We start from the raw sequence: 22,803 nt of genomic DNA on the forward strand, positions 1-22,803 counted from the left end.
ATACGTGAAGAACAATTTGAGAACAAACTTGTCCGATGATAATCTCAGGTCACTGTTGATGTTAGGGACAACAAATCTAAAGCCAGAAATGTCTGCTATTTTGGCATCCAGGAAACAATTTCACCATTCACACTAATACAGGTGTTCATGTGTAGTGTATCAATGTGTTATTAAATAATAACTGAATAAAATAATATTAAATAAATAATTAAAAACAACATCCATGTTTTGATTGTTTTTTATTTGGACCTCAAGTGTGTAGTCGGCCCCCGAACTGCTGTTTGATAGTTAATGCGGCCCTCGGGCTGAAAAGTTTGGAGACCCCTGGCTTAGGGAATAGAACATTGCTCTGAGCCAGAGGGGCGGCCCAGTGCTCCCTCAACAAGGCAGAGGTTCGTTTGGAGGCAGCTGTTACGGGAGCCAGAGGCAGTGGTGCTGACGGATTGTGTGCATGAGCCCAGGATCAGGTCCCATGTCACTCAGCCAGGGCTCCCTGGGACTGGAGCACAGATGATGCCCTCCCTGATGGAGATTCAAACACGGCTGGTTTTGCCAGCCCTGCAGGGTGAGCAAAGGGATCTCCAGCACCAACAGGAATTTTACTGGGGCAGGTCTCCAGGCTGTGCTATGTCATGGCTGCAACAAATCAGACCTCAGACATCTTCACAAGGAAAAACCTGTCAGTTTGCATTTCAGCCTACCTGCACTTAGTCTTAACGACCTTACTTCAAAGAGACTTTAACACCAGATTACAGAGAGAAACTTCAGAACTTCCATTCATGCTTAAATTTGACTCTTTACGAATGGGCCATAACAAAGATGCTAATTATCTTACACATTATAAAGACAGCTTCCCCTGATTAGCCATTCATTGACTTATAAACAGCTATTCCCTCCCTCCCCCCACCTTCTATTCTAAATCTGATTTGTCAGTTTAATAATGTGTTTACTTTTTTCTTGTATTCCTTTGGTATATATGGTCATGCCAATTCTCTTCCAGAATACGATCTAAGAAAGTGAACCTGGCCCATGAAATCTCATCACCTATTAAACCATCTTGCTAGTCTTTAAAGCGCAACCTAGTTTTTCCTTTTGTTTGGACAATCACAGTCATTCCTTCTGGCTTTGGGATTCACGCCTGAATGACCTTTGTGCTCTTTCTGGGGATGGGGTGAGTTACCCTCTCCCCAGGCTAGATCCATGGCATCTGTGGGAGGAGATGAGTGGAGCAGGGCTGCCCTGGGGGGAATCCCAGCCCCACAAGTGCTGAGTTCCCCACAGACCGAGCCAATATCCTTAAAATACCCCCTGCTCTGGCCAGGGCTTAGTTGCCCTGACTCTGGGGCTGGGCCCATTCCAAAGGGTCTGCTCCTGGCAAGGAGCAAAGCCACTAAGCAAAGGAGTCTGCACCCTGGCCACTCCATGAGGCCAAGACCTGGCCAGCTCTGGCCAATCCCCCACAGCCCCATCCCATCCCAGGGGAGAGGGTTATGGGTCCAACAGGCCAGCACTGCAGAGGTCGTGGTGTTTTGCTTCCATTCCTGGCAAGCTCAGCCGAGGAACATTTCTGCAGCAAGGGCGAGAGAAGAGCTGGTTGGGGGAGAGGAGAGGCAGTTAGTTAACAGACAGGTCAGTATCTCCGTCTCCCTGCTAGAGGTGGGCAAACAGGCTGAGAGCAGGGCTGGGACACGCTCAAGTCAGCAACAGGGCTGGAAACAACACAGGAGTCCTGCCTCCCGATCCCCTGTTCAAACCCACTAAACAGCACCCCCCTCCTAGAGCAGGGGTAGAGCCCAAGTCCTGAACCCCAGCCTCCACCGCTAACCACTCCACCAGGCTGCCTTTGGAAAGGCAATGCAGGCTGTCCTGCTGCTGGGAGCAGTGCAGAACTGGGAGCGCCGAGCTCAGGGAAGACGCCTCGCTCTGTAATTCCGTTTCACCAAGCCAGTGACAACGGTGAGCTCCGGGATCGCTGTGTCAGACTTAGCACGGAGTCACTACCTTCCCCGAGGCTTCCCAGCCGGACAAACTGGACTTTGTGATCAAATGGTCACTTACACCAAAAACCACATCCCATGTAGGTTTCTCCCAGTCCCCAGAGCCCCATCACTGGCCCAGTTGGCAGGCCGGATCTTATCCCAGGACAACGCGGGTAGTAAACTAACCATTTATTAGCAGAGAAGAGGAAAGAAGAATTGTAGCGACGTTAAGGCAGGTAAACAATATGCACAGAGAGTCTCAGCCTGTCACTCTGAATGGCGGCTGTAGCGGAATCAAGTGCCATTTCTCAGAAGGCTTTTCAGGTTCCCAGGTGGTCTCTGAGGGTCTCCGCTTTGCATCTGGGCACTTCCCTGTCAGAGTCCAAGCAGGCCAGAGACAAGGGTCTTTCCTAGAAGCCAGATTTACAAGCTGGGGGGCCCCTACCCAGACAGGCGCTGCCTTGGAGGCCAGGGAGGAGGAACACACAGGGAGTCTCTGACCGCCAGTCACCAGTCACTCTGAAATTAGCACTCTGCTGTTGAAGTCCCTCATTTGCATGCCACAAGCTTCAATCTCCTTTCCTGGCTCGTTTGGGGGTCATTTAGTTACAGGGGATTAGACAAGGGAAATGTTTGCTACTCCCGTACAACCGGCCAGTGAGAAGTGAAACCCAGGCAAGGGACCTCCCATGCAGTTTAAACACCAGGCACTCTCCGGCACGTTTAACAGGCGCTTTGGGCTATGCTGATACACAAGGGACTAGGCTTGCGGCTCTGGCATGGGCTGGCACCTGCTCTGCCAGCGTCCTGCATGTGCACACAGGTAAGCCCAGCCCGCAGCCCTATGGCAACCTAAGCGCCTGCTCCGCGGCCTGGAAGAGGTGGGCTCATTGGCAAAGCTGTGGGGAAGGGAGGGCGAGGGGCGGCTGGGAGCCCCGCCAGCGGCTGTCAGTGTGCGGAGAGTTTGCTCAGCAGGAAAGCCTTGTGCACCTCGCGGTAGGCGTTGCGGAGCAGCACGTAGGGGAAGCAGGTCTCCAGCATGTCGGCCGTCAGGAAGGACGACTCCTCCACGATCTGCAACACACACACACAAGAGCCAGGTGTCACGTTACTGGAATTTGAGGGAAGCAGCCGGATCGTGGCTGCACCCATAGGTGGGGGTGCTGGCCCCAACAATGATATAGAAGGGGGCCATATGGGGTATTGAATGGGAGCTTGTTGTTTGCTGATCCTGTGTACGCTATTTTTGTGAGTGTATAATGTCTGTGTGAGTAGATAGGAATCTGTAATCTGTGTGGAAGCTGAATATTTCTCTGAATGTGGTTAAGCATGGCTATGGACAGGCTGAGTAGCGAAGCCCTGTGGAACAATGGCACTTGATGGCCCAAGGACACACCTAAAGCAGGAGGGCGGAGACCTAAGAGCTGCCAGCAGAGAGAGGCTGAGGACCAGGTGACCGGCTGAGACCAGAAGAGGCCAGGAAGGGGGTATAAAGAGGCCATGTGGTCAATGCCATTTTGTCTTCAGCTCGGCACTTCATCCCAGGGGCAGCATTGCAGGGATCAAAGAGCCCGATAGACCTGTGGACCTATTCTGATCTTAGGATGTGCAATAAGAACTTTTAAACCAGCAGCTGCAACATCTCTGCTAGAGCCTGCATCGAGGACTGGGAGATTCGGTGCATGTAACGTACTGTACTTTAATAACCTTACTCTCAGGCTTTTCTTTCTTATGTTAATAAACCTTTAGATGTTAGATGCTAAAGGATTGGCCCAGCGTGATTTGTGGGTACGGTCCAAAGGGTAAATTGACCAGGGATCTTTGGCTGGTTTCTTGGAACCGGACAGAACTTGTTCGGGGTAGGTGGGATTGGGTGCTAGGATCCCCCACCTGTGTATGAGGCCCGGGGCCATCTGGGGCACGGATATTGCTGGGGTGTCGGAGGGGTTTTGCTCGGGAGGCTTCAGGCAGGTTGCTGAAGTGCTCTGTGGGACTGGTTTGTGGCCTATTTGGAGAGGTCACCAGTCTGGAGGCTGTAAGGAGCCCCGGATTCGAGCAATTCGCCCTGAGCGGACACCCTCAGCTGTGCCCAGACACGGCCCGGTCCGTCACACCAGGTCAGGGTCTGTCCCCGTCAGGGGCCCTAGCGTATGGCCCCACAGAGCAGGGGAACACTGGGCACGGCTGCCACACGAGCCCTCTGGAGACCCCTGGCATTACGTGGTGTGGCCTGCAGCAAGACGGAGGCTGCCCCAGAGGCCCGCGGCTGGGCATGTAGAGCTGCTGCAGGAGGCGTTCGGGGAAAGCTGGCAGGTGACTCGGGGACCACATGGGACACAGCAGACGTGGGTTCTATTCCTGGGGATCTCCTCACTGCTCTGTGCTTCGGTTTCCCCATCTATACTAGGGCAGTGAAGAAGGGCGGAAGTGGTCTGACCCTGCCGGGCGAGGGGCTGGCGAGGGGAGCGGTGACTTTCCTGAAGTCAGGCAGCCAGGCAATGGCAGTGCAGGGAGTAGAACACAGGAGTCCGGGCTCCCTCTGCGTGGGAGGGAGGAGCGGCCAGTGTCCATAACTGAGTGTCTCGCCCTCCCCTTTGCTGTGCAGACACTCAGGCTCCAGCGGAGGCAGAAATTCACTGCGGACCCTGGGGTCCAAGCAGGCAGGGGGCCTTGGGAATGAGGGTGGGAGGGATGGGATGGGGGGAGAGCTGGGCCCAGCATGGCGTTCACATTGAAAAGGGCCCAGCCCTTCCTTGCCTGGGGCCTTGCTCCCAGAAAGCCCTGGCAGTGCAGGGTGGGCAGACGGGAAGGGGGGGGGTGGATCAACCCTTGTCCAGCAGCCATTTCCTGAGACTGGGGGATAGGACAGGGCAGCAGGGAGAGGCTGAGGGAGACGGAGCCTCTGGCGGGTGGGGCAGCACTGGGAGGGGGAGGGGCCAGTGGGTTTCTCTCTAGTGCGTGGGCTGGGGAGGTCTAGGTTGGAGATTAGGAAAAACTCTTTCCCTAGGCGGGAGGGGCAGCACTGGGAGGGGTTCCCTGGGGAGGGGGTGGAATCTCCATCCCTAGAGGTGTTTAAGCCCTGGCTGGGTTGATTGAGTTGGGGTTGGTCCTGCCTTGGGCAGGGGGCCGGACTCGATGCCTCCTGAGGTCTCCTCCAGCCCTGGGATTCTGTGGAGCTGGAAGCTGCTGACCCAAACGGGAAGCTCCGTATGTCTTCGGCTGTGACTGCTGCCCAGGGTCTGGGTCTGCCTCTGCTGTCCCTGCTCCCCACCCAGGGCTTATGGGGCAGCCCAGCCACCCCCAGTCAACTCTGAGACCCCTGCGTGGGCATCCCCTAACCCAGCTGTGGAGCTTCACCTTCACCCAGCTGCAGCCCCTGCCAGGCTCTGTGCTTGCCCGTCCAGGTGCCCGATGCCCCTGGGTTTGGCTCAGGAGCCAGGATAGGTACAGAGCCCACGCACCAGACCAGAGCGCTCCCCCCAGAGGGGGACAATGGGCCCGGGCAGCCTCATTCACACATTCCAGATTGAAACATTTGCATTTAAATTGCTTTGCTGCAAACACCCGCGCTCCCCGAATACCAATCACGGGCAGCGCAGGCCTGTCCAGGGAGCGGATGGGGAGCCCTCGCCTTCCCCAGGCACAACCGTCTCCTCCCATCAGGGCAGGAATCAATATCCTTCCGGTGCTAATGGAGACAGATAGCTTGCTGCCCAGCCTGCACGGGGCCAGCTCTGGCTGGCGCAAGGGGCTACTCTCTGGTGCCAACAGGGCAGCTCCAGGGGTGGCAGCTGCCCTCTGAGAGCACCCCCATCCTGCCTGCAGCCCCCGCCCCACACAGCACAGGGGGCTGCACTAAGCAGGCAGGTTGGACCTGGGGATCAAAACTGCCGGGGACTGAAGCCCAGAGCCGCTGACAGCTCCCCACCGAGGATAAAACCAAGTAAGGGCCAATGGTCCCCCCCTTCCAGAGCCAGCCCCCCACCCCAGCTCTCGCAGCACAAGGCCAGAGGCAGCAGCTGTACCTACCAAATGTACAGCCAGGAAAAATGTCACGGCCCATGAAATGTTCCCCCCCAACACACACACACACACACACGAAATCTGGTGTGTTGTGCGTGTTCCCCCCGTACTGCACAGATTGTACAGGGGAGACCATTTCTCAAACCGGGAGTCCGGACCCAAAAGGGAGTGGGGGGGGGGGGGCACAAGGTTATTTTAGGGGGCAACAGCGAAGTTCCTGCTAATCTTTTCCAGCCACGTGTGGCCATCTGCAGCCTAAATGTTTCCTGTGCGGCCGCACCAGCGCTCAGCCACGGTATCGCCACCCTTCCTTCTGCCCTGCCCTCAGAGCTGGTTAGCCAGAGAGCAGTGGCTGCTGGCCAGGCACCCAGCTCTGCAGACAGCGCAGCGGTAACGGTGGCATTACTACATCAAGCCGCTCTTACCTCCACGCTGCTGCCTTCAGAGCTGGGTGGCCAGAGAGCAGCAGCTGCTGACCAAGCGCCCAGCTCTGCAGGCAGCAGCGCAGAAGTAAGGGGGGCAGTACCGTGGCCTGGCATCTGCTGGACTCTGCCCTGGGTGCAGCCTGCCTGCTGCCTCCTCTCCTAATGCTCAGGGAAACCCTGGCCCGGCAGGGTGACTGGGGCATGCACTGACAGAGGGGCATGGGCACAACACCCAAGGGTGCTGGCCCCAGGGACTACAGCAGCTTTCCCCAGGCAGTGCGTGTGGTGCTGGGGGTTCAATCCCCCAGCACAAGGGGCTACCGAGTGCCCGCCTCTCCACCTAAGGGCTGGAGAAAGGGGCTCTGTCCATCTGTGGGGCCGCAATCTTGCCCCAAAGACAAGGCCTTGGTCCCCAGGAGGGGCAGACGAGAGAGCAGTGGCCTGGTGATGCTGCTGCCTGAGAAGCAACAGCCCTGCAGCAGGCTGGGCATAAGAACTGGCCTGAATCAGCTGGCCCTGCTCAGCCCACTGAGGCACAGAAAGCAGGGGCTGCTGGAGCCAGGCTGAGCCCCACCCAATGCGGCAGGGAGCCTGTTTCTGCTCCTCTGACTGCTTTTATCCCTGTGGAGTGACAGGGGAGTCCAGCCTCGCCTCCCAGCTGAGCACAGCTCAGCCCCGCATGGCCAAAATCCTGCCCAGCCCCCGGCCCAGAGCACGTGGGTGTCTCAGCGTCCGAGTGTCTCCGGGGGCACCTGCCCATTGCCCACCCCAGCATGCAGGAGCCTCACCAGGTGCATCAGCAGGGAGATGGATTCCCGGTTCTTGGCCCGGAGCTTGTCGGTCTCTTGGCCCAGATGCAGGAGGCTCACGGACGCCAGCTGTGGGGAGGGAGAGAGATGAGCTCCCTGGCGGTGCCTCGGCAGGTCTGCAGAAAGCAAAGGCCCCGTGGCAGCTGGGACGATGCCTCGGCTGGGGCGCCTGGGCTTGGGGGCTGCCGAGCACGGGGAAGAGCCCCTAGGGCACCGCAGGGGTTGAGCTTTGCTAAGCTCCTCTCGGGACTGAAAACGGGCTTGAAGGATTCAGAGCCGCCACCTACTCCAGAGCCTGGGGCCGGGGCAGGGCAGAGGTCTGCCCCGAGCCGGATCCAGACCCAGACCCCAGCCCAGCTCGCCATGGGGCCGGGGGAGGGGAAAGCGCACCTGACTGAAATGGAGACTCCCTGGGTGCAGGGAAGTGATTCTTCACCCGCCCTTTCCTGGGCCCTGGGGCGGGCACCAGCCAGGGACACGGAGCTGGCAGGGAGCCAGCACAGGCCCTTTTGGGGCTCAGAACTGGAGCATCAAGGGGCTCGGAAGGAGCAAACCAGCAGCCCGCCATGCCCGGGGCAATGGCACCAGGAGACTGGCTGGGGCGAGAGCAGAAAGGGGAGCATGCTCCCGAGGGCCCTGGCCAGCGCCACAGACGGGGGATCCCCCATTGCTCACGGGGGGAGGGGGCAGGGAGATTCATCTCTGTTCACAGCAGGGGAGGGGGGAGGTTTCCATTGGTCTCCGTGTGGGGGAGGGGCATTTGCCTTTGTTCTCGGGGGGGGGGGGGGGGAGCTGCGTGGTCAGGCACAGAAGAGGAAGAACATGGGAGCCCGGAGCCTGCTGCACGGCAAGGGCGGCGTTTCGGGGGGGGGCAGCAGCCGGGCGCTCTGGGACGCGGCTGGCTCCCGATCCCCAGACGCTAAGGGAGAGAGGGGAAAGCGCTTGCTCCCCTGCGTGCCTCTCGCCCCTGGCTAGTGAGGGGAGCGCACAGCTGCTGCCCCGCCCTCCCGAAACTCCGCCTTGCGCACTGGGGCAGGGCAGGGTCCCCCCTCTGGCGGGTGTAGCAGCCCCCTAGCGAGCAACAGGGGAACAACCTTCCTGACCCGCTCGGCCAGCGCCTGGGTTTGCCCTGAAGCAGTCGGAGCCCATGGCCATAGCACAGCCAAGCTGCGGCAGTGTGCAGTGTGCAGTGTGCAGTGTGCAGTGTCAACACTTCCTACAGCAAGAGAGGGGGGCTTCCATTGCGCTAGGAACCCCACAGCCCCTCGAGGGCCTAACCCCCTTCCCTGGACCTGGCTGTATTGCCACTGGGGGGTTAGGCCCACAAACCTGAGTGCTGCAGTGACCCCAACCAGGGCCGGATTAAGGGGGGGCTAACCGGGCAGGTGCCTGGGGCACCAACCTATGGGGGGGCACCTGATGGCAGCTGTAAGGGGCACCGTGTGCCTAGGGCTGGGGGGCCGTGCGGCACCCCTTAGAGTTGCCATCAGGTGCCGCGCGGCCCCCAGCGCATGGCGCCCCTTAGAGTTGCCATCAGGTGCCGCGCAGCCCCCGGCGCATGGCGCCCCTTAGAGCTGCAATCGGGCACCGCGCGGCCCCCGGCGCATGGCGCCCCTTAGAGCTGCAATCGGGCACTGCGTGGCCCCCGGCGCATGGCGCCCCTTAGAGCTGCAATCGGGCACCGCGTGGCTCCCGGCGCATGGCGCCCCTTAGAGCTGCAATCGGGCACTGCGTGGCCCCCGGCGCATGGCACCCCTTAGAGCTGCAATCGAGCACCGCGTGGCCCCCGGCGCATGGCGCCCCTTAGAGCTGCAATCGGGCACCGCGCGGCCCCCAGCGCATGGCACCCCTTAGAGCTGCAGTCGGGCACCGCACGGCCCCCAGCGCATGGCACCCCTTAGAGCTGCAATCGGACACCGTGCGGCCCCCAGCACATGGCGCCCTTAGAGCTGCAATCGGGCACCGCGCGGTCCCCAGCGCATGGCGCCCCTTAGAGCTGCAGTCGGGCACCGCGTGGCCCCCGGCGCATGGCGCCCCTTAGAGCTGCAATCGGGCACCGCGCGGTCCCCAGCGCATGGCGCCCCTTAGAGCTGCAGTCGGGCACCGCGCGGCCCCCGGCGCATGGCGCCCCTTAGAGCTGCAGTCGGGCACCGCGCGGCCCCCGGCGCATGGCGCCCCTTAGAGCTGCAGTCGGGCACCGCGCGGCCCCCGGCGCATGGCACCCCTTAGAGCTGCAGTCGGGCACCGCGCGGCCCCCGGCGCATGGCGCCCCTTAGAGCTGCAATCGGGCACCGCGCGGCCCCCGGCGCATGGCGCCCCTTAGAGCTGCAGTCGGGCACCGCGCGGCCCCCAGCGCATGGCGCCCCTTAGAGCTGCAATCGGACACCGCGCGGCCCCCGGTGCATGGCACCCCTTAGAGCTGCAGTCGGGCACCGTGCGGCCCCCAGCGCATGGCGCCCCTTAGAGCTGCAATCGGGCACCGCGCGGCCCCCGGCGCATGGCGCCCCTTAGAGCTGCAATCGGGCACCACGTGGCCCCCGGCGCATTGCACCCCTTAGAGCTGCAATCGGGCACCGCGCGGCCCCCGGCGCATGGCGCCCCTTAGAGCTGCAATCGGACACCGCGCGGCCCCCGGCGCATGGCGTCCCTTAGAGCTACAATTGGGCACCACGCGGCCCCTGGCGCATGGCGTCCCTTAGAGCTGCAATAGGGCACCGCGCGGCCCCCAGCACATGGCGCCCCTTAGAGCTGCAATCGGGCACCGCGCGGCCCCCAGCGCATGGCACCCCTTAGAGCTGCAATCGGGCACCGCGCGGCCCCCGGTGCATGGCGTCCCTTAGAGCTGCAATCGGGCACCGCGCGGCCCCCGGTGCATGGCGCCCCTTAGAGCTGCATTCGGCCACCGCGTGGCCCCCGGGGCATGGCGCCCCTTAGAGCTGCAATCGGGCACCGCGCGGCCCCCGGCGCATGGCGTCCCTTAGAGCTGCAGTCGGGCACCGCGCGGCCCCCAGCGCATGGCGCCCCTTAGAGCTGCAATCGGGCACCGTGCGGCCCCCGGCACATGGCACCCCTTAGAGCTGCAGTCGGGCACCGCGCGGCCCCCGGCGCATGGCACCCCTTAGAGCTGCAATCAGGCACCGCGCGGCCCCCGGCGCATGGTGCCCCTTAGAGCTGCAATCGGGCACCGCGCAGCCCCCAGCGCATGGCGCCCCTTAGAGCTGCAATCGGGCACCGCGTGGCCCCCGGCGCATGGCGCCCCTTAGAGCTGCAATCGGGCACCGCGTGGCCCCCGGCGCATGGCGCCCCTTAGAGCTGCAATCGGGCACCGCGTGGCCCCCGGCGCCTGGCGGCCCTTAGAGCTGCAATCGGGCACCGCGCGGCCCCCGGCACATGGTGCCCCTTAGAGCTGCAATCGGGCACCGCGCAGCCCCCGGCGCATGGCGCCCCTTAGAGCTGCAATCGGGCACCACGCGGCCCCCAGCGCATGGCGCCCCTTAGAGCTGCAGTCGGGCACCGCGCGGCCCCCGGCGCATGGCGCCCCTTAGAGCTGCAGTCGGGCACCGCGCGGCCCCCAGCGCATGGCACCCCTTAGAGCTGCAATCAGGCACCGCGCGGCCCCCAGCGCATGGCACCCCTTAGAGCTGCAATCGGGCACCACGCGGCCCCCGGTGCATGGCGCCCCTTAGAGCTACAATCGGGCACCGCGCGGCCCCCGGCGCATGGCGCCCCTTAGAGCTGCAGTCGGGCACCGCGCGGGCCCCGGCGCATGGCGCCCCTTAGAGCTACAATCGGGCACCGCGCGGCCCCCGGCGCATGGCGCCCATTAGAGCTGCAGTCGGGCACCGCGCGGCCCCCGGCGCATGGCGCCCCTTAGAGCTACAATCGGGCACCGCGCGGCCCCCGGCGCATGGCGCCCCTTAGAGCTACAATCGGGCACCGCGCGGCCCCCGGCGCATGGCGCCCCTTAGAGCTACAATCGGGCACCGCGCGGCCCCCGGCGCATGGCGCCCCTTAGAGCTACAATCGGGCACCGCGCGGCCCCCGGCGCATGGCGCCCCTTAGAGCTGCAGTCGGGCACCGCGCGGCCCCCGGCGCATGGCACCCCTTAGAGCTGCAATCAGGCACCGCGCGGCCCCCAGCGCATGGCACCCCTTAGAGCTGCAATCGGGCACCACGCGGCCCCCGGTGCATGGCGTCCCTTAGAGCTGCAATCGGGCACCGCGCGGCCCCCGGCGCATGGCGCCCCTTAGAGCTGCAATCAGGCACCGCGCAGCCCCCGGCGCATGGCGCCCCTTAGAGCTGCAATCGGGCACCATGCGGCCCCCAGCGCATGGCGCCCCTTAGAGCTGCAGTCGGGCACCGCGCGGCCCCCGGCGCATGGCGCCCCTTAGAGCTGCAGTCGGGCACCGCGCGGCCCCCAGCGCATGGCACCCCTTAGAGCTGCAATCGGGCACCGCGCGGCCCCCAGCACATGGCACCCCTTAGAGCTGCAGACGGGCACCGCGCGGCCCCCAGCGCATGGTGCCCCTTAGAGCTGCAATCAGGCACCGCGCGGCCCCCGGCGCATGGCGTCCCTTAGAGCTGCAATCGGGCACCGCGCGGCCCCCGGCGCATGGCGCCCCTTAGAGCTGCAATCGGGCACCGCGCAGCCCCCGGCGCATGGCGCCCCTTAGAGCTGCAATCGGGCACCATGCGGCCTCCAGCGCATGGCGCCCCTTAGAGCTGCAGTTGGGCACCGTGCGGCCCCCAGCGCATGGCACCCCTTAGAGCTGCAGTCGGGCACCGCGCGGCCCCCAGCGCATGGCACCCCTTAGAGCTGCAGTCGGGCACCGCGCGGCCCCCAGCGCATGGCACCCCTTAGAGCTGCAATCGGGCACCGCGCGGCCCCCGGTGCATGGCGCCCTTAGAGCTGCAATCGGGCACCGCGCGGCCCCCAGCGCATGGCACCCTTAGAGCTGCAATCGGGCACCGCGCGGCCCCCAGCGCATGGCGCCCCTTAGAGCTGCAGTCGGGCACCGCGCGGGCCCCGGCGCATGGCGCCCCTTAGAGCTACAATCGGGCACCGCGCGGCCCCCGGCGCATGGCGCCCCTTAGAGCTACAATCGGGCACCGCGCGGCCCCCGGCGCATGGCGCCCCTTAGAGCTACAATCGGGCACCGCGCGGCCCCCGGCGCATGGCGCCCCTTAGAGCTGCAATCGGGCACCGCGCGGCCCCCGGCGCATGGCGCCCCTTAGAGCTGCAGTCGGGCACCGCGCGGCCCCCGGCGCATGGCGCCCCTTAGAGCTGCAATCGGGCACCGCGCGGCCCCCGGTGCATGGCGTCCCTTAGAGCTGCAATCGGGCACCGCGCGGCCCCCTGCGCATGGCGCCCCTTAGAGCTGCAATCGGGCACCGCGCGGCCCCCGGCGCATGGCACCCCTTAGAGCTGCAATCGGGCACCGCGCGGCCCCCTGCGCATGGCGCCCCTTAGAGCTGCAATCGGGCACCGCGCGGCCCCCGGCGCATGGCACCCCTTAGAGCTGCAGTCGGGCACCGCGCGGCCCCCTGCGCATGGCGCCCCTTAGAGCTGCAATCGGGCACCGCGCGGCCCCCGGCGCATGGCGCCCCTTAGAGCTGCAATCGGGCACCGCGCGGCCCCCTGCGCATGGCGCCCCTTAGAGCTGCAGTCGGGCACCGCGCGGCCCCCGGCGCATGGCGCCCTTAGAGCTGCAATCGGGCACCGCGCGGCCCCCGGTGCATGGCGTCCCTTAGAGCTGCAATCGGGCACCGCGCGGCCCCCTGCGCATGGCGCCCCTTAGAGCTGCAGTCGGGCACCGCGCGGCCCCCGGCGCATGGCGCCCTTAGAGCTGCAGTCGGGCACCGCGCGGCCCCCAGCGCATGGCGCCCTTAGAGCTGCAGTCGGGCACCGCGCGGCCCCCAGCGCATGGCGCCCCTTAGAGCTGCAATCGGGCACTGCGCGGCCCCCAGCGCATGGCGCCCCTTAGAGCTGCAGTCGGGCACCGCGCAGCCCCCGGCGCACGGCGCCCTTAGAGCTGCAATCGGGCACCGCGCAGCCCCCAGCGCATGGCGCCCCTTAGAGCTGCAGTCGGGCACCGCGCGGCCCCCGGCGCACGGCGCCCTTAGAGCTGCAATCGGGCACCGCGAGGCCCCCAGCGCATGGCGCCCCTTAGAGCTGCAATCGGGCACCGCGCGGCCCCCTGCGCATGGCGCCCCTTAGAGCTGCAATCGGGCACCGCGCGGCCCCCGGCGCATGGCACCCCTTAGAGCTGCAGTCGGGCACCGCGCGGCCCCCTGCGCATGGCGCCCCTTAGAGCTGCAATCGGGCACCGCGCGGCCCCCGGCGCATGGCGCCCCTTAGAGCTGCAATCGGGCACCGCGCGGCCCCCGGCGCATGGTGCCCCTTAGAGCTGCAATCGGGCACCGCGCGGCCCCCGGCGCATGGCGCCCCTTAGAGCTGCAGTCGGGCACCGCGCGGCCCCCGGCGCATGGCGCCCCTTAGAGCTGCAATTGGGCACCGCGCGGCCCCCAGCGCATGGCGCCCTTAGAGCTGCAGTCGGGCACCGCGCGGCCCCCGGCGCATGGCGCCCCTTAGAGCTACAATCGGGCACCGCGCGGCCCCCGGCGCATGGCGCCCTTAGAGCTGCAATCGGGCACCGCGCGGCCCCCGGCGCATGGCGCCCCTTAGAGCTGCAGTCGGGCACCGCGCGGCCCCCAGCGCATGGCGCCCCTTAGAGCTGCAGTCGGGCACCGCGTGGTCCCCGGCGCATGGCGCCCCTTAGAGCTGCAATCGGGCACCGCGCGGCCCCCTGCGCATAGCGCCCCTTAGAGCTGCAGTCGGGCACCGCGTGGTCCCCGGCGCATGGCGCCCCTTAGAGCTGCAATCGGGCACCGCGTGGCCCCCGGCGCATAGCGCCCCTTAGAGCTGCAGTCGGGCACCGCGCGGCCCCCGGCGCATGGCGCCCTTAGAGCTGCAGTCGGGCACCGCGCGGCCCCCAGCGCATGGCGCCCTTAGAGCTGCAGTCGGGCACCGCGCGGGCCCCGGCGCATGGCGCCCCTTAGAGCTACAATCGGGCACCGCGCGGCCCCCGGCGCATGGCGCCCATTAGAGCTGCAGTCGGGCACCGCGCGGCCCCCGGCGCATGGCGCCCCTTAGAGCTACAATCGGGCACCGCGCGGCCCCCGGCGCATGGCGCCCCTTAGAGCTACAATCGGGCACCGCGCGGCCCCCGGCGCATGGCGCCCCTTAGAGCTACAATCGGGCACCGCGCGGCCCCCGGCGCATGGCGCCCCTTAGAGCTACAATCGGGCACCGCGCGGCCCCCGGCGCATGGCGCCCCTTAGAGCTGCAGTCGGGCACCGCGCGGCCCCCAGCGCATGGCACCCCTTAGAGCTGCAATCAGGCACCGCGCGGCCCCCAGCGCATGGCACCCCTTAGAGCTGCAATCGGGCACCACGCGGCCCCCGGTGCATGGCGTCCCTTAGAGCTGCAATCGGGCACCGCGCGACCCCCGGCGCATGGCGCCCCTTAGAGCTGCAATCAGGCACCGCGCAGCCCCCGGCGCATGGCGCCCCTTAGAGCTGCAATCGGGCACCATGCGGCCCCCAGCGCATGGCGCCCCTTAGAGCTGCAGTCGGGCACCGCGCGGCCCCCGGCGCATGGCGCCCCTTAGAGCTGCAGTCGGGCACCGCGCGGCCCCCAGCGCATGGCACCCCTTAGAGCTGCAATCGGGCACCGCGCGGCCCCCAGCACATGGCACCCCTTAGAGCTGCAGACGGGCACCGCGCGGCCCCCAGCGCATGGTGCCCCTTAGAGCTGCAATCAGGCACCGCGCGGCCCCCGGCGCATGGCGTCCCTTAGAGCTGCAATCGGGCACCGCGCGGCCCCCGGCGCATGGCGCCCCTTAGAGCTGCAATCGGGCACCGCGCAGCCCCCGGCGCATGGCGCCCCTTAGAGCTGCAATCGGGCACCATGCGGCCTCCAGCGCATGGCGCCCCTTAGAGCTGCAGTTGGGCACCGTGCGGCCCCCAGCGCATGGCACCCCTTAGAGCTGCAGTCGGGCACCGCGCGGCCCCCAGCGCATGGCACCCCTTAGAGCTGCAGTCGGGCACCGCGCGGCCCCCAGCGCATGGCACCCCTTAGAGCTGCAATCGGGCACCGCGCGGCCCCCGGTGCATGGCGCCCTTAGAGCTGCAATCGGGCACCGCGCGGCCCCCAGCGCATGGCACCCTTAGAGCTGCAATCGGGCACCGCGCGGCCCCCAGCGCATGGCGCCCCTTAGAGCTGCAGTCGGGCACCGCGCGGGCCCCGGCGCATGGCGCCCCTTAGAGCTACAATCGGGCACCGCGCGGCCCCCGGCGCATGGCGCCCCTTAGAGCTACAATCGGGCACCGCGCGGCCCCCGGCGCATGGCGCCCCTTAGAGCTACAATCGGGCACCGCGCGGCCCCCGGCGCATGGCGCCCCTTAGAGCTGCAATCGGGCACCGCGCGGCCCCCGGCGCATGGCGCCCCTTAGAGCTGCAGTCGGGCACCGCGCGGCCCCCGGCGCATGGCGCCCCTTAGAGCTGCAATAGGGCACCGCGCGGCCCCCGGTGCATGGCGTCCCTTAGAGCTGCAATCGGGCACCGCGCGGCCCCCTGCGCATGGCGCCCCTTAGAGCTGCAATCGGGCACCGCGCGGCCCCCGGCGCATGGCACCCCTTAGAGCTGCAATCGGGCACCGCGCGGCCCCCTGCGCATGGCGCCCCTTAGAGCTGCAATCGGGCACCGCGCGGCCCCCGGCGCATGGCACCCCTTAGAGCTGCAGTCGGGCACCGCGCGGCCCCCTGCGCATGGCGCCCCTTAGAGCTGCAATCGGGCACCGCGCGGCCCCCGGCGCATGGCGCCCCTTAGAGCTGCAATCGGGCACCGCGCGGCCCCCTGCGCATGGCGCCCCTTAGAGCTGCAGTCGGGCACCGCGCGGCCCCCGGCGCATGGCGCCCTTAGAGCTGCAATCGGGCACCGCGCGGCCCCCGGTGCATGGCGTCCCTTAGAGCTGCAATCGGGCACCGCGCGGCCCCCTGCGCATGGCGCCCCTTAGAGCTGCAGTCGGGCACCGCGCGGCCCCCGGCGCATGGCGCCCTTAGAGCTGCAGTCGGGCACCGCGCGGCCCCCAGCGCATGGCGCCCTTAGAGCTGCAGTCGGGCACCGCGCGGCCCCCAGCGCATGGCGCCCCTTAGAGCTGCAATCGGGCACTGCGCGGCCCCCAGCGCATGGCGCCCCTTAGAGCTGCAGTCGGGCACCGCGCAGCCCCCGGCGCACGGCGCCCTTAGAGCTGCAATCGGGCACCGCGCAGCCCCCAGCGCATGGCGCCCCTTAGAGCTGCAGTCGGGCACCGCGCGGCCCCCGGCGCACGGCGCCCTTAGAGCTGCAATCGGGCACCGCGAGGCCCCCAGCGCATGGCGCCCCTTAGAGCTGCAATCGGGCACCGCGCGGCCCCCTGCGCATGGCGCCCCTTAGAGCTGCAATCGGGCACCGCGCGGCCCCCGGCGCATGGCACCCCTTAGAGCTGCAGTCGGGCACCGCGCGGCCCCCTGCGCATGGCGCCCCTTAGAGCTGCAATCGGGCACCGCGCGGCCCCCGGCGCATGGCGCCCCTTAGAGCTGCAATCGGGCACCGCGCGGCCCCCGGCGCATGGTGCCCCTTAGAGCTGCAATCGGGCACCGCGCGGCCCCCGGCGCATGGCGCCCCTTAGAGCTGCAGTCGGGCACCGCGCGGCCCCCGGCGCATGGCGCCCCTTAGAGCTGCAATTGGGCACCGCGCGGCCCCCAGCGCATGGCGCCCTTAGAGCTGCAGTCGGGCACCGCGCGGCCCCCGGCGCATGGCGCCCCTTAGAGCTACAATCGGGCACCGCGCGGCCCCCGGCGCATGGCGCCCTTAGAGCTGCAATCGGGCACCGCGCGGCCCCCGGCGCATGGCGCCCCTTAGAGCTGCAGTCGGGCACCGCGCGGCCCCCAGCGCATGGCGCCCCTTAGAGCTGCAGTCGGGCACCGCGTGGTCCCCGGCGCATGGCGCCCCTTAGAGCTGCAATCGGGCACCGCGCGGCCCCCTGCGCATAGCGCCCCTTAGAGCTGCAGTCGGGCACCGCGTGGTCCCCGGCGCATGGCGCCCCTTAGAGCTGCAATCGGGCACCGCGTGGCCCCCGGCGCATAGCGCCCCTTAGAGCTGCAGTCGGGCACCGCGCGGCCCCCGGCGCATGGCGCCCTTAGAGCTGCAGTCGGGCACCGCGCGGCCCCCAGCGCATGGCGCCCTTAGAGCTGCAGTCGGGCACCGCGCGGCCCCCAGCGCATGGCGCCCCTTAGAGCTGCAATCGGGCACTGCGCGGCCCCCAGCGCATGGCGCCCCTTAGAGCTGCAGTCGGGCACCGCGCAGCCCCCGGCGCACGGCGCCCTTAGAGCTGCAATCGGGCACCGCGCAGCCCCCAGCGCATGGCGCCCCTTAGAGCTGCAGTCGGGCACCGCGCGGCCCCCGGCGCACGGCGCCCTTAGAGCTGCAATCGGGCACCGCGAGGCCCCCAGCGCATGGCGCCCCTTAGAGCTGCAGTCGGGCACCGTGCGGCCCCCAGCGCATGGCACCCCTTAGAGCTGCAGTCGGGCACCGCACACCCGACTGCCGCTGTAAAATGCACCACACACTGGGGGCGGGGCTGCACATGCACCGTGCACCCGGGGGCGGAGCCAGGCATGCATCGCGCGCCCGCTGCCCGGGGTGCATGAGTGGCTCGAGCCGGCCCTGGCCCCAACCTCACTTTTAGGCCTAAGCAGACAGACTGGCAGACCCTCTCCAGCACAGCCCCCCTCCGCTCCCTGCCGGGACGCTGGGGTAGCAAATGCCCCAGGGGGAGTCACCGCCACCACTGGCCCCAACCCAGGGGGCAGAACGGAGCCCCCGTCCCGGACACACTCCCTGCTGCAGGGGCTGCGCTGCCCAGGCGGATGGAGCTGATGGTCTCACCGGCTCGGCGATTCCTCATGTCTCCGGGAAGGGCCGCCTGGGCTCACCGCCTGTTATCTCTGCAGATGCCTGGACACGCCCCGTGCCTCGGGTCTGTGGCTGGATCTCGGCCAGCAGGTCGTGGTGGGCAGCAGCAGGCAGTGACCAGGGGTTTGCTTTTGGCTGTCCTGGCGAGTGAGCCCCCGCAGCCAAGAGCTCAGTGCTGCCTGCCCACGACATGCTCTCCCTACCAGCCAGCTGGGAGGCTCTCCAAGGGGCCGCCTCTGCTCCTGCCCAGGCATCCAGGGTATGCTCAGTGCTTGGATTTCCACCCTGTGTTCTCTGCACAGTGAGGCGGGGATCCGCCCCCGCCACTCGAGAACACACCAGTGTATCTGAGCCGGGATCTAACCTCACCCGCTCCCATGGGGGACAGGAGCCACTTCACTCCCGTCCATGGCTACACCCCTGCAAGGCAGCAGGCCCGAGTTACCAGCCCCCCCACCTCGGCAGCTCAGCCATGCCTGTCGCTCATGGCTTCGGGCAGTGTCTCCGTGCCTCGCGGCCCCAGCCATATGATAGGGATGCCCTGCCCCCACGAGTGTGTGGGGACAAAGACATGAGCAACTGGGAGACACCCAGCTGTTACCACAAGGAGCAAGTTAGAGAGATGCACAACTGGCATGTCTCTTGCCCTGTGATGCTTCCTCAGTAGGGAGTGAACTGAGAACTAGCAACTCATTACATGTCATGGGACGCTGGAAAAAGCCAGCTCTTGGCTACGGTCGTGCTAGGTCAGACCCAAACCGGCAGTGATCTCAGCAGGCCTTTGGGTGCAGTGAGACTCCACAGAGAGGACACCCTTGGCTCGGTTTGCGATCTCTGCCGTTTCTAATGAACAATGAATCAGGCTTACTCCCTAGCTGGCTGCTTTCCCACAGGCCAAAAATAAAAGTCTGACGCACAAGCCTCTTGCAATCCCCCAGTTCCTCCATCAGTCACCCACCAGGAGCCAGGGAGAAGGGCACAGGATTGATTTTCCCTGGTGTTTGGCCTTGGGACTCCAGAACTGCATGGAGCAATGGCAAGGAAAGTCTGAAACACTGAGGGCAAGAAAATGAGATGGGAGTGGAGAAGCAGGAGGCCTTGGGAACTGGGCGGTGGCTTGTCCCTCACTAAATGCCCCAGCTTAACAGATGGGCAGGCAAACCCCTGCCAAGCCTGAGCGGCGCAGCCAGGAGTAAACTGCAGCCTTATCCACCGTGCCGCCTGATTGCTCTCCTAAGGCCCTGGCTGGTTCTCTCCCCACCAAAGGAATGTAAATGCCTCAGAAGAGCTCAAACAAGAACTCCCTGGGGAAGGAATCCCTGTTTGGCGACAGACTCGACAGACTCGCAGCAGCAGCTCCCTGCAAACCTCCGCTGGAGCGCCATTAATTAGCTTCTCTTACAGCACAGCCGGACTGGAGACCCAGAGGGCCAGGGCTGGACTCGGAAACAACAGGAGACAGCCCAGGCCTCCAGAGCTGTCTCGCCCATTGGACGGTTCGGGGCAGCAGCTAGGGGCTGCACTTTGGGGGACCCCTTGGGGATCACGGTCCCGGGATGGGGCCTTCCCCCTCACTCTCCAGCGGGGCAGGAGTCACAGGAAGCAGAGCAACCCGGCTCTGCCATTTCCCCGCCGGGTCGCTTCACTTCCCCACAGCGAACGAAGCGGGCTGGGGCTGGGGGCTGGTGTGGTGAGTGGGAGGGGGGCTCAGCCTTTGCGGCCGGTGCCAGGTGCCCTCAGTAATCTCTTGTGTTGTGTAGAGGAGAGGTCTTAGGGGGCGGGAGGGGCAAGGCAGAGCCGGAAGAGGTGGAGCAGGGGCAGGCTGGAGTGGAGGGGGGTTGTCCCAGGCCCCTCACTGCACTGCAGACTGCACTGCGCCCCAGGAGCACCCGGCAGCAGGCCCGGCTTCTAGGTAAGGGCAGGCGGCAGAAGAGTGCCCAGGGCTCCGCACCCTGCCCCGGCCCTGAGCTCTGGCTCCGCACCCCCAGTGGCTGGGAACCTGCTGCTGGGCTGCTGCTCGAGGTAAGACCCTCCTGCCCCAGCCCTGACCCCCACCCCAAAGCCGGAGCCCCCTCCTACAGCCCAAAGCTCTCCTCCTCAGCCCCACCCCAGAGCCCACTCTCCAGTCACATTATGTTGGGCCAGGGGCATCAACAATTTCCTTCAACTGGGTGATGAGAAAAAAGTTTGAAAGTTACTGTCTTTACAGGCGGTACTCCCAGCATGCCCCAGGGGGCAGTACTCCCAGCACGCCCTAGGGGGGCAGTACTCCCAGCGTGCCCTAGGGGGCAGTATTCCCAGCACATCCTAGGGAGCAGTACTCCCAGCACGCCCTAGGGGGGCAGTACTCCCAGCGTGCCCTAGGGGGCAGTATTCCCAGCACATCCTAGGGAGCAGTACTCCCAGCACGCCCTAGGGAGGCAGTACTCCCAGCACGTGGGGCAGTACTCCCAGCACGCCTAGGGGGCAGTATTCCCAGCACATCCTAGGGAGCAGTACTCCCAGCACGTGGGGCAGTACTCCCAGCATGCCTAGGGGGCAGTATTCCCAGCACATCCTAGGGAGCAGTACTCCCAGCACATCCTAGGGAGCAGTACTCCCAGCACGTGGGGCAGTACTCCCAGCACGCCTAGGGGGCAGTATTCCCAGCACATCCTAGGGAGCAGTACTCCCAGCACGTGGGGCAGTACTCCCAGCACACCCTAGGGGGCAGTATTCCCAGCACACCCTAGGGAGCAGTACTCCCAGCGTGCCCTAGGGAGGCAGTACTTCCAGCACATCCTAGGGAGCAGTACTCCCAGCACGTGGGGCAGTACTCCCAGCACACCCTAGGGGGCAGTATTCCCAGCACACCCTAGGGAGCAGTACTCCCAGCGTGCCCTAGGGAGGCAGTACTTCCAGCACATCCTAGGGAGCAGTACTCCCAGCACGTGGGGCAGTACTCCCAGCACACCCTAGGGGGCAGTATTCCTGGCACATCCTAGGAGGCAGTACTCCCAGCATGCTCTGGGGGCAGTACTCAGAGTGTGCTGTAAGGGGCAGTATTCCCCTCACATCCTCGGGGGCAGTACTCCCCACACATCCTCGGGGGCAGTAGGCGCTCACCAGCAGGAACTCCTTGAGGTGCGTCTCAATGTTCTTGCCGTGGACGGTGAAGAGAGCGGCCGACACGTGGATGATGGCTTTGGCCAGGCAGTGGATATTGTTGCTGTAACCTGCAGGAAGGAGGAGACGGGGAGGCTTGATGCCTGCAGCTCACTGACCTGGAGTGGGGCAGGGAGGCTGTGCCTGTCTCCCCACAGCACCCCCGATGCCCTGCATGCTCAACAGCGCTCCAGGTGCTGCACTGCTACAGAGACACTGTCCCCGCCTCAGAATCTAAGGGCCTGGGCCTGGGAGCCTTCACACACGCTCAGTTTGAAGCCGCTCAACCCCGCGAAGGCACTGGGCGACTGGCGAGGGGTTGGCAGCAGCGCGAGGGAAGTAACACTGCCATCGGCACGGCACTGGGGAGCCTCCTCCAGAAGCCGGCGTGCAGCTGTGGGCCCCTCGTTGGCAGGAACCAATTCCAAATGGCAGAGGTGCGGAGAAGGGCTACTCGGCTGGCCCAGGGACAGTGAGCCAATCTTACAGACGCTAGCGAGCGAGACTGCAGGGCAGGGGGCTCTGCTCCCTCTGTAATTCCTTTGGGGAGTGATGCCAGGGAGGGGGAAGAGCTATTGAAGCTAAAGGACAAGGCTGGCACAGGAACTCCGGGGGTAAACTGAGGCCGGAAATGAGAAGCAGGTTTCTACGGGTACGTCTACATTACAGAGATTGAAGCCGCCACTGTTGATCTTCTGGGGTTCAAATTAGTAGGTCTAGCGAGACACTAATTCGAATTGAAAGGGGCGCTCTGGTCGATGCCAGTAACCCTGCTTCCACGAGGAGTAAGGGACGTCAAGGGGAAAGCGTTTTACCTTTGACTTCCCGCAGTGTGGACAGCGCCAAAAGCCCAGTTAAGCTACTTTGACTTCAGCGACGCAATTGCCGTAGCTGAAGTTGTGCAGCTTAATTTGACCTTCTCCCGTAGTGCAACTGCACCCTGACTGCCAGAGGGAGGTGTGGGAACAGCTTCCCCACAGGCAAGAAACCGCCTGAGTTGGAAGCGGGAGCTTGACACGCTTAGGAAGGGGCGGATCTGACAAGGCTGCTGGCAGTAGCAGAGGCTGGGCCGCAAGGGCCTCGCCCGTCCTGCGTTCCTGGAGCAGGATCCGGGCCTGGTGCTGCGAACTCCCCAGCGCGGCTCTGATGTGATGCGTGTGAGCAGCCCTGTCACAGCAGGCAGACTCGGGCATTTTCCTTTGTTCGTGTCTGTATTTTTCTTGACAAGTGAATTATGGAACTAACTGAATGTGTCAGCTGGGGCAGGTTCCCTTGAATTGTGAGCCAGGCCTATGTTACGAAGGACCCCACCCAGCCTTTCCGCAAATGCAGGCTGGGGTTGTAGCGCGGAACAACATGAGGGCCCATGTCCCGGGAGCGTGCGCTTTGTAACACGAACTTGCACC

At 65.6% G+C, this 22,803-nt stretch overlaps 1 protein-coding gene across 1 annotated transcript in view; it reads right to left on the bottom strand.

The window, feature by feature from the left end:
• Positions 1–901: 901 nt before the first annotated feature.
• NCKAP1L (NCK associated protein 1 like) overlaps positions 902–22,803 on the bottom strand; it is a 74,281-nt gene continuing 52,379 nt past the window's right edge. The window contains exons 29-31 of the mRNA XM_075902081.2: positions 21,359–21,468; positions 7,216–7,305; positions 902–3,053 (exon numbers count right to left, since the gene is read on the bottom strand). Coding sequence (XP_075758196.2) covers positions 2,928–3,053; positions 7,216–7,305; positions 21,359–21,468 — 326 coding nt within the window. The 3' untranslated portion in view covers positions 902–2,927. The remainder of the gene's footprint in view (positions 3,054–7,215; positions 7,306–21,358; positions 21,469–22,803) is intronic.

The sequence above is a fragment of the Pelodiscus sinensis genome, chromosome 31 (genome assembly GCF_052426305.1).
Source record: "Pelodiscus sinensis isolate ZL-2025 chromosome 31, ASM5242630v1, whole genome shotgun sequence".
Taxonomy (NCBI): domain Eukaryota; kingdom Metazoa; phylum Chordata; order Testudines; family Trionychidae; genus Pelodiscus; species Pelodiscus sinensis.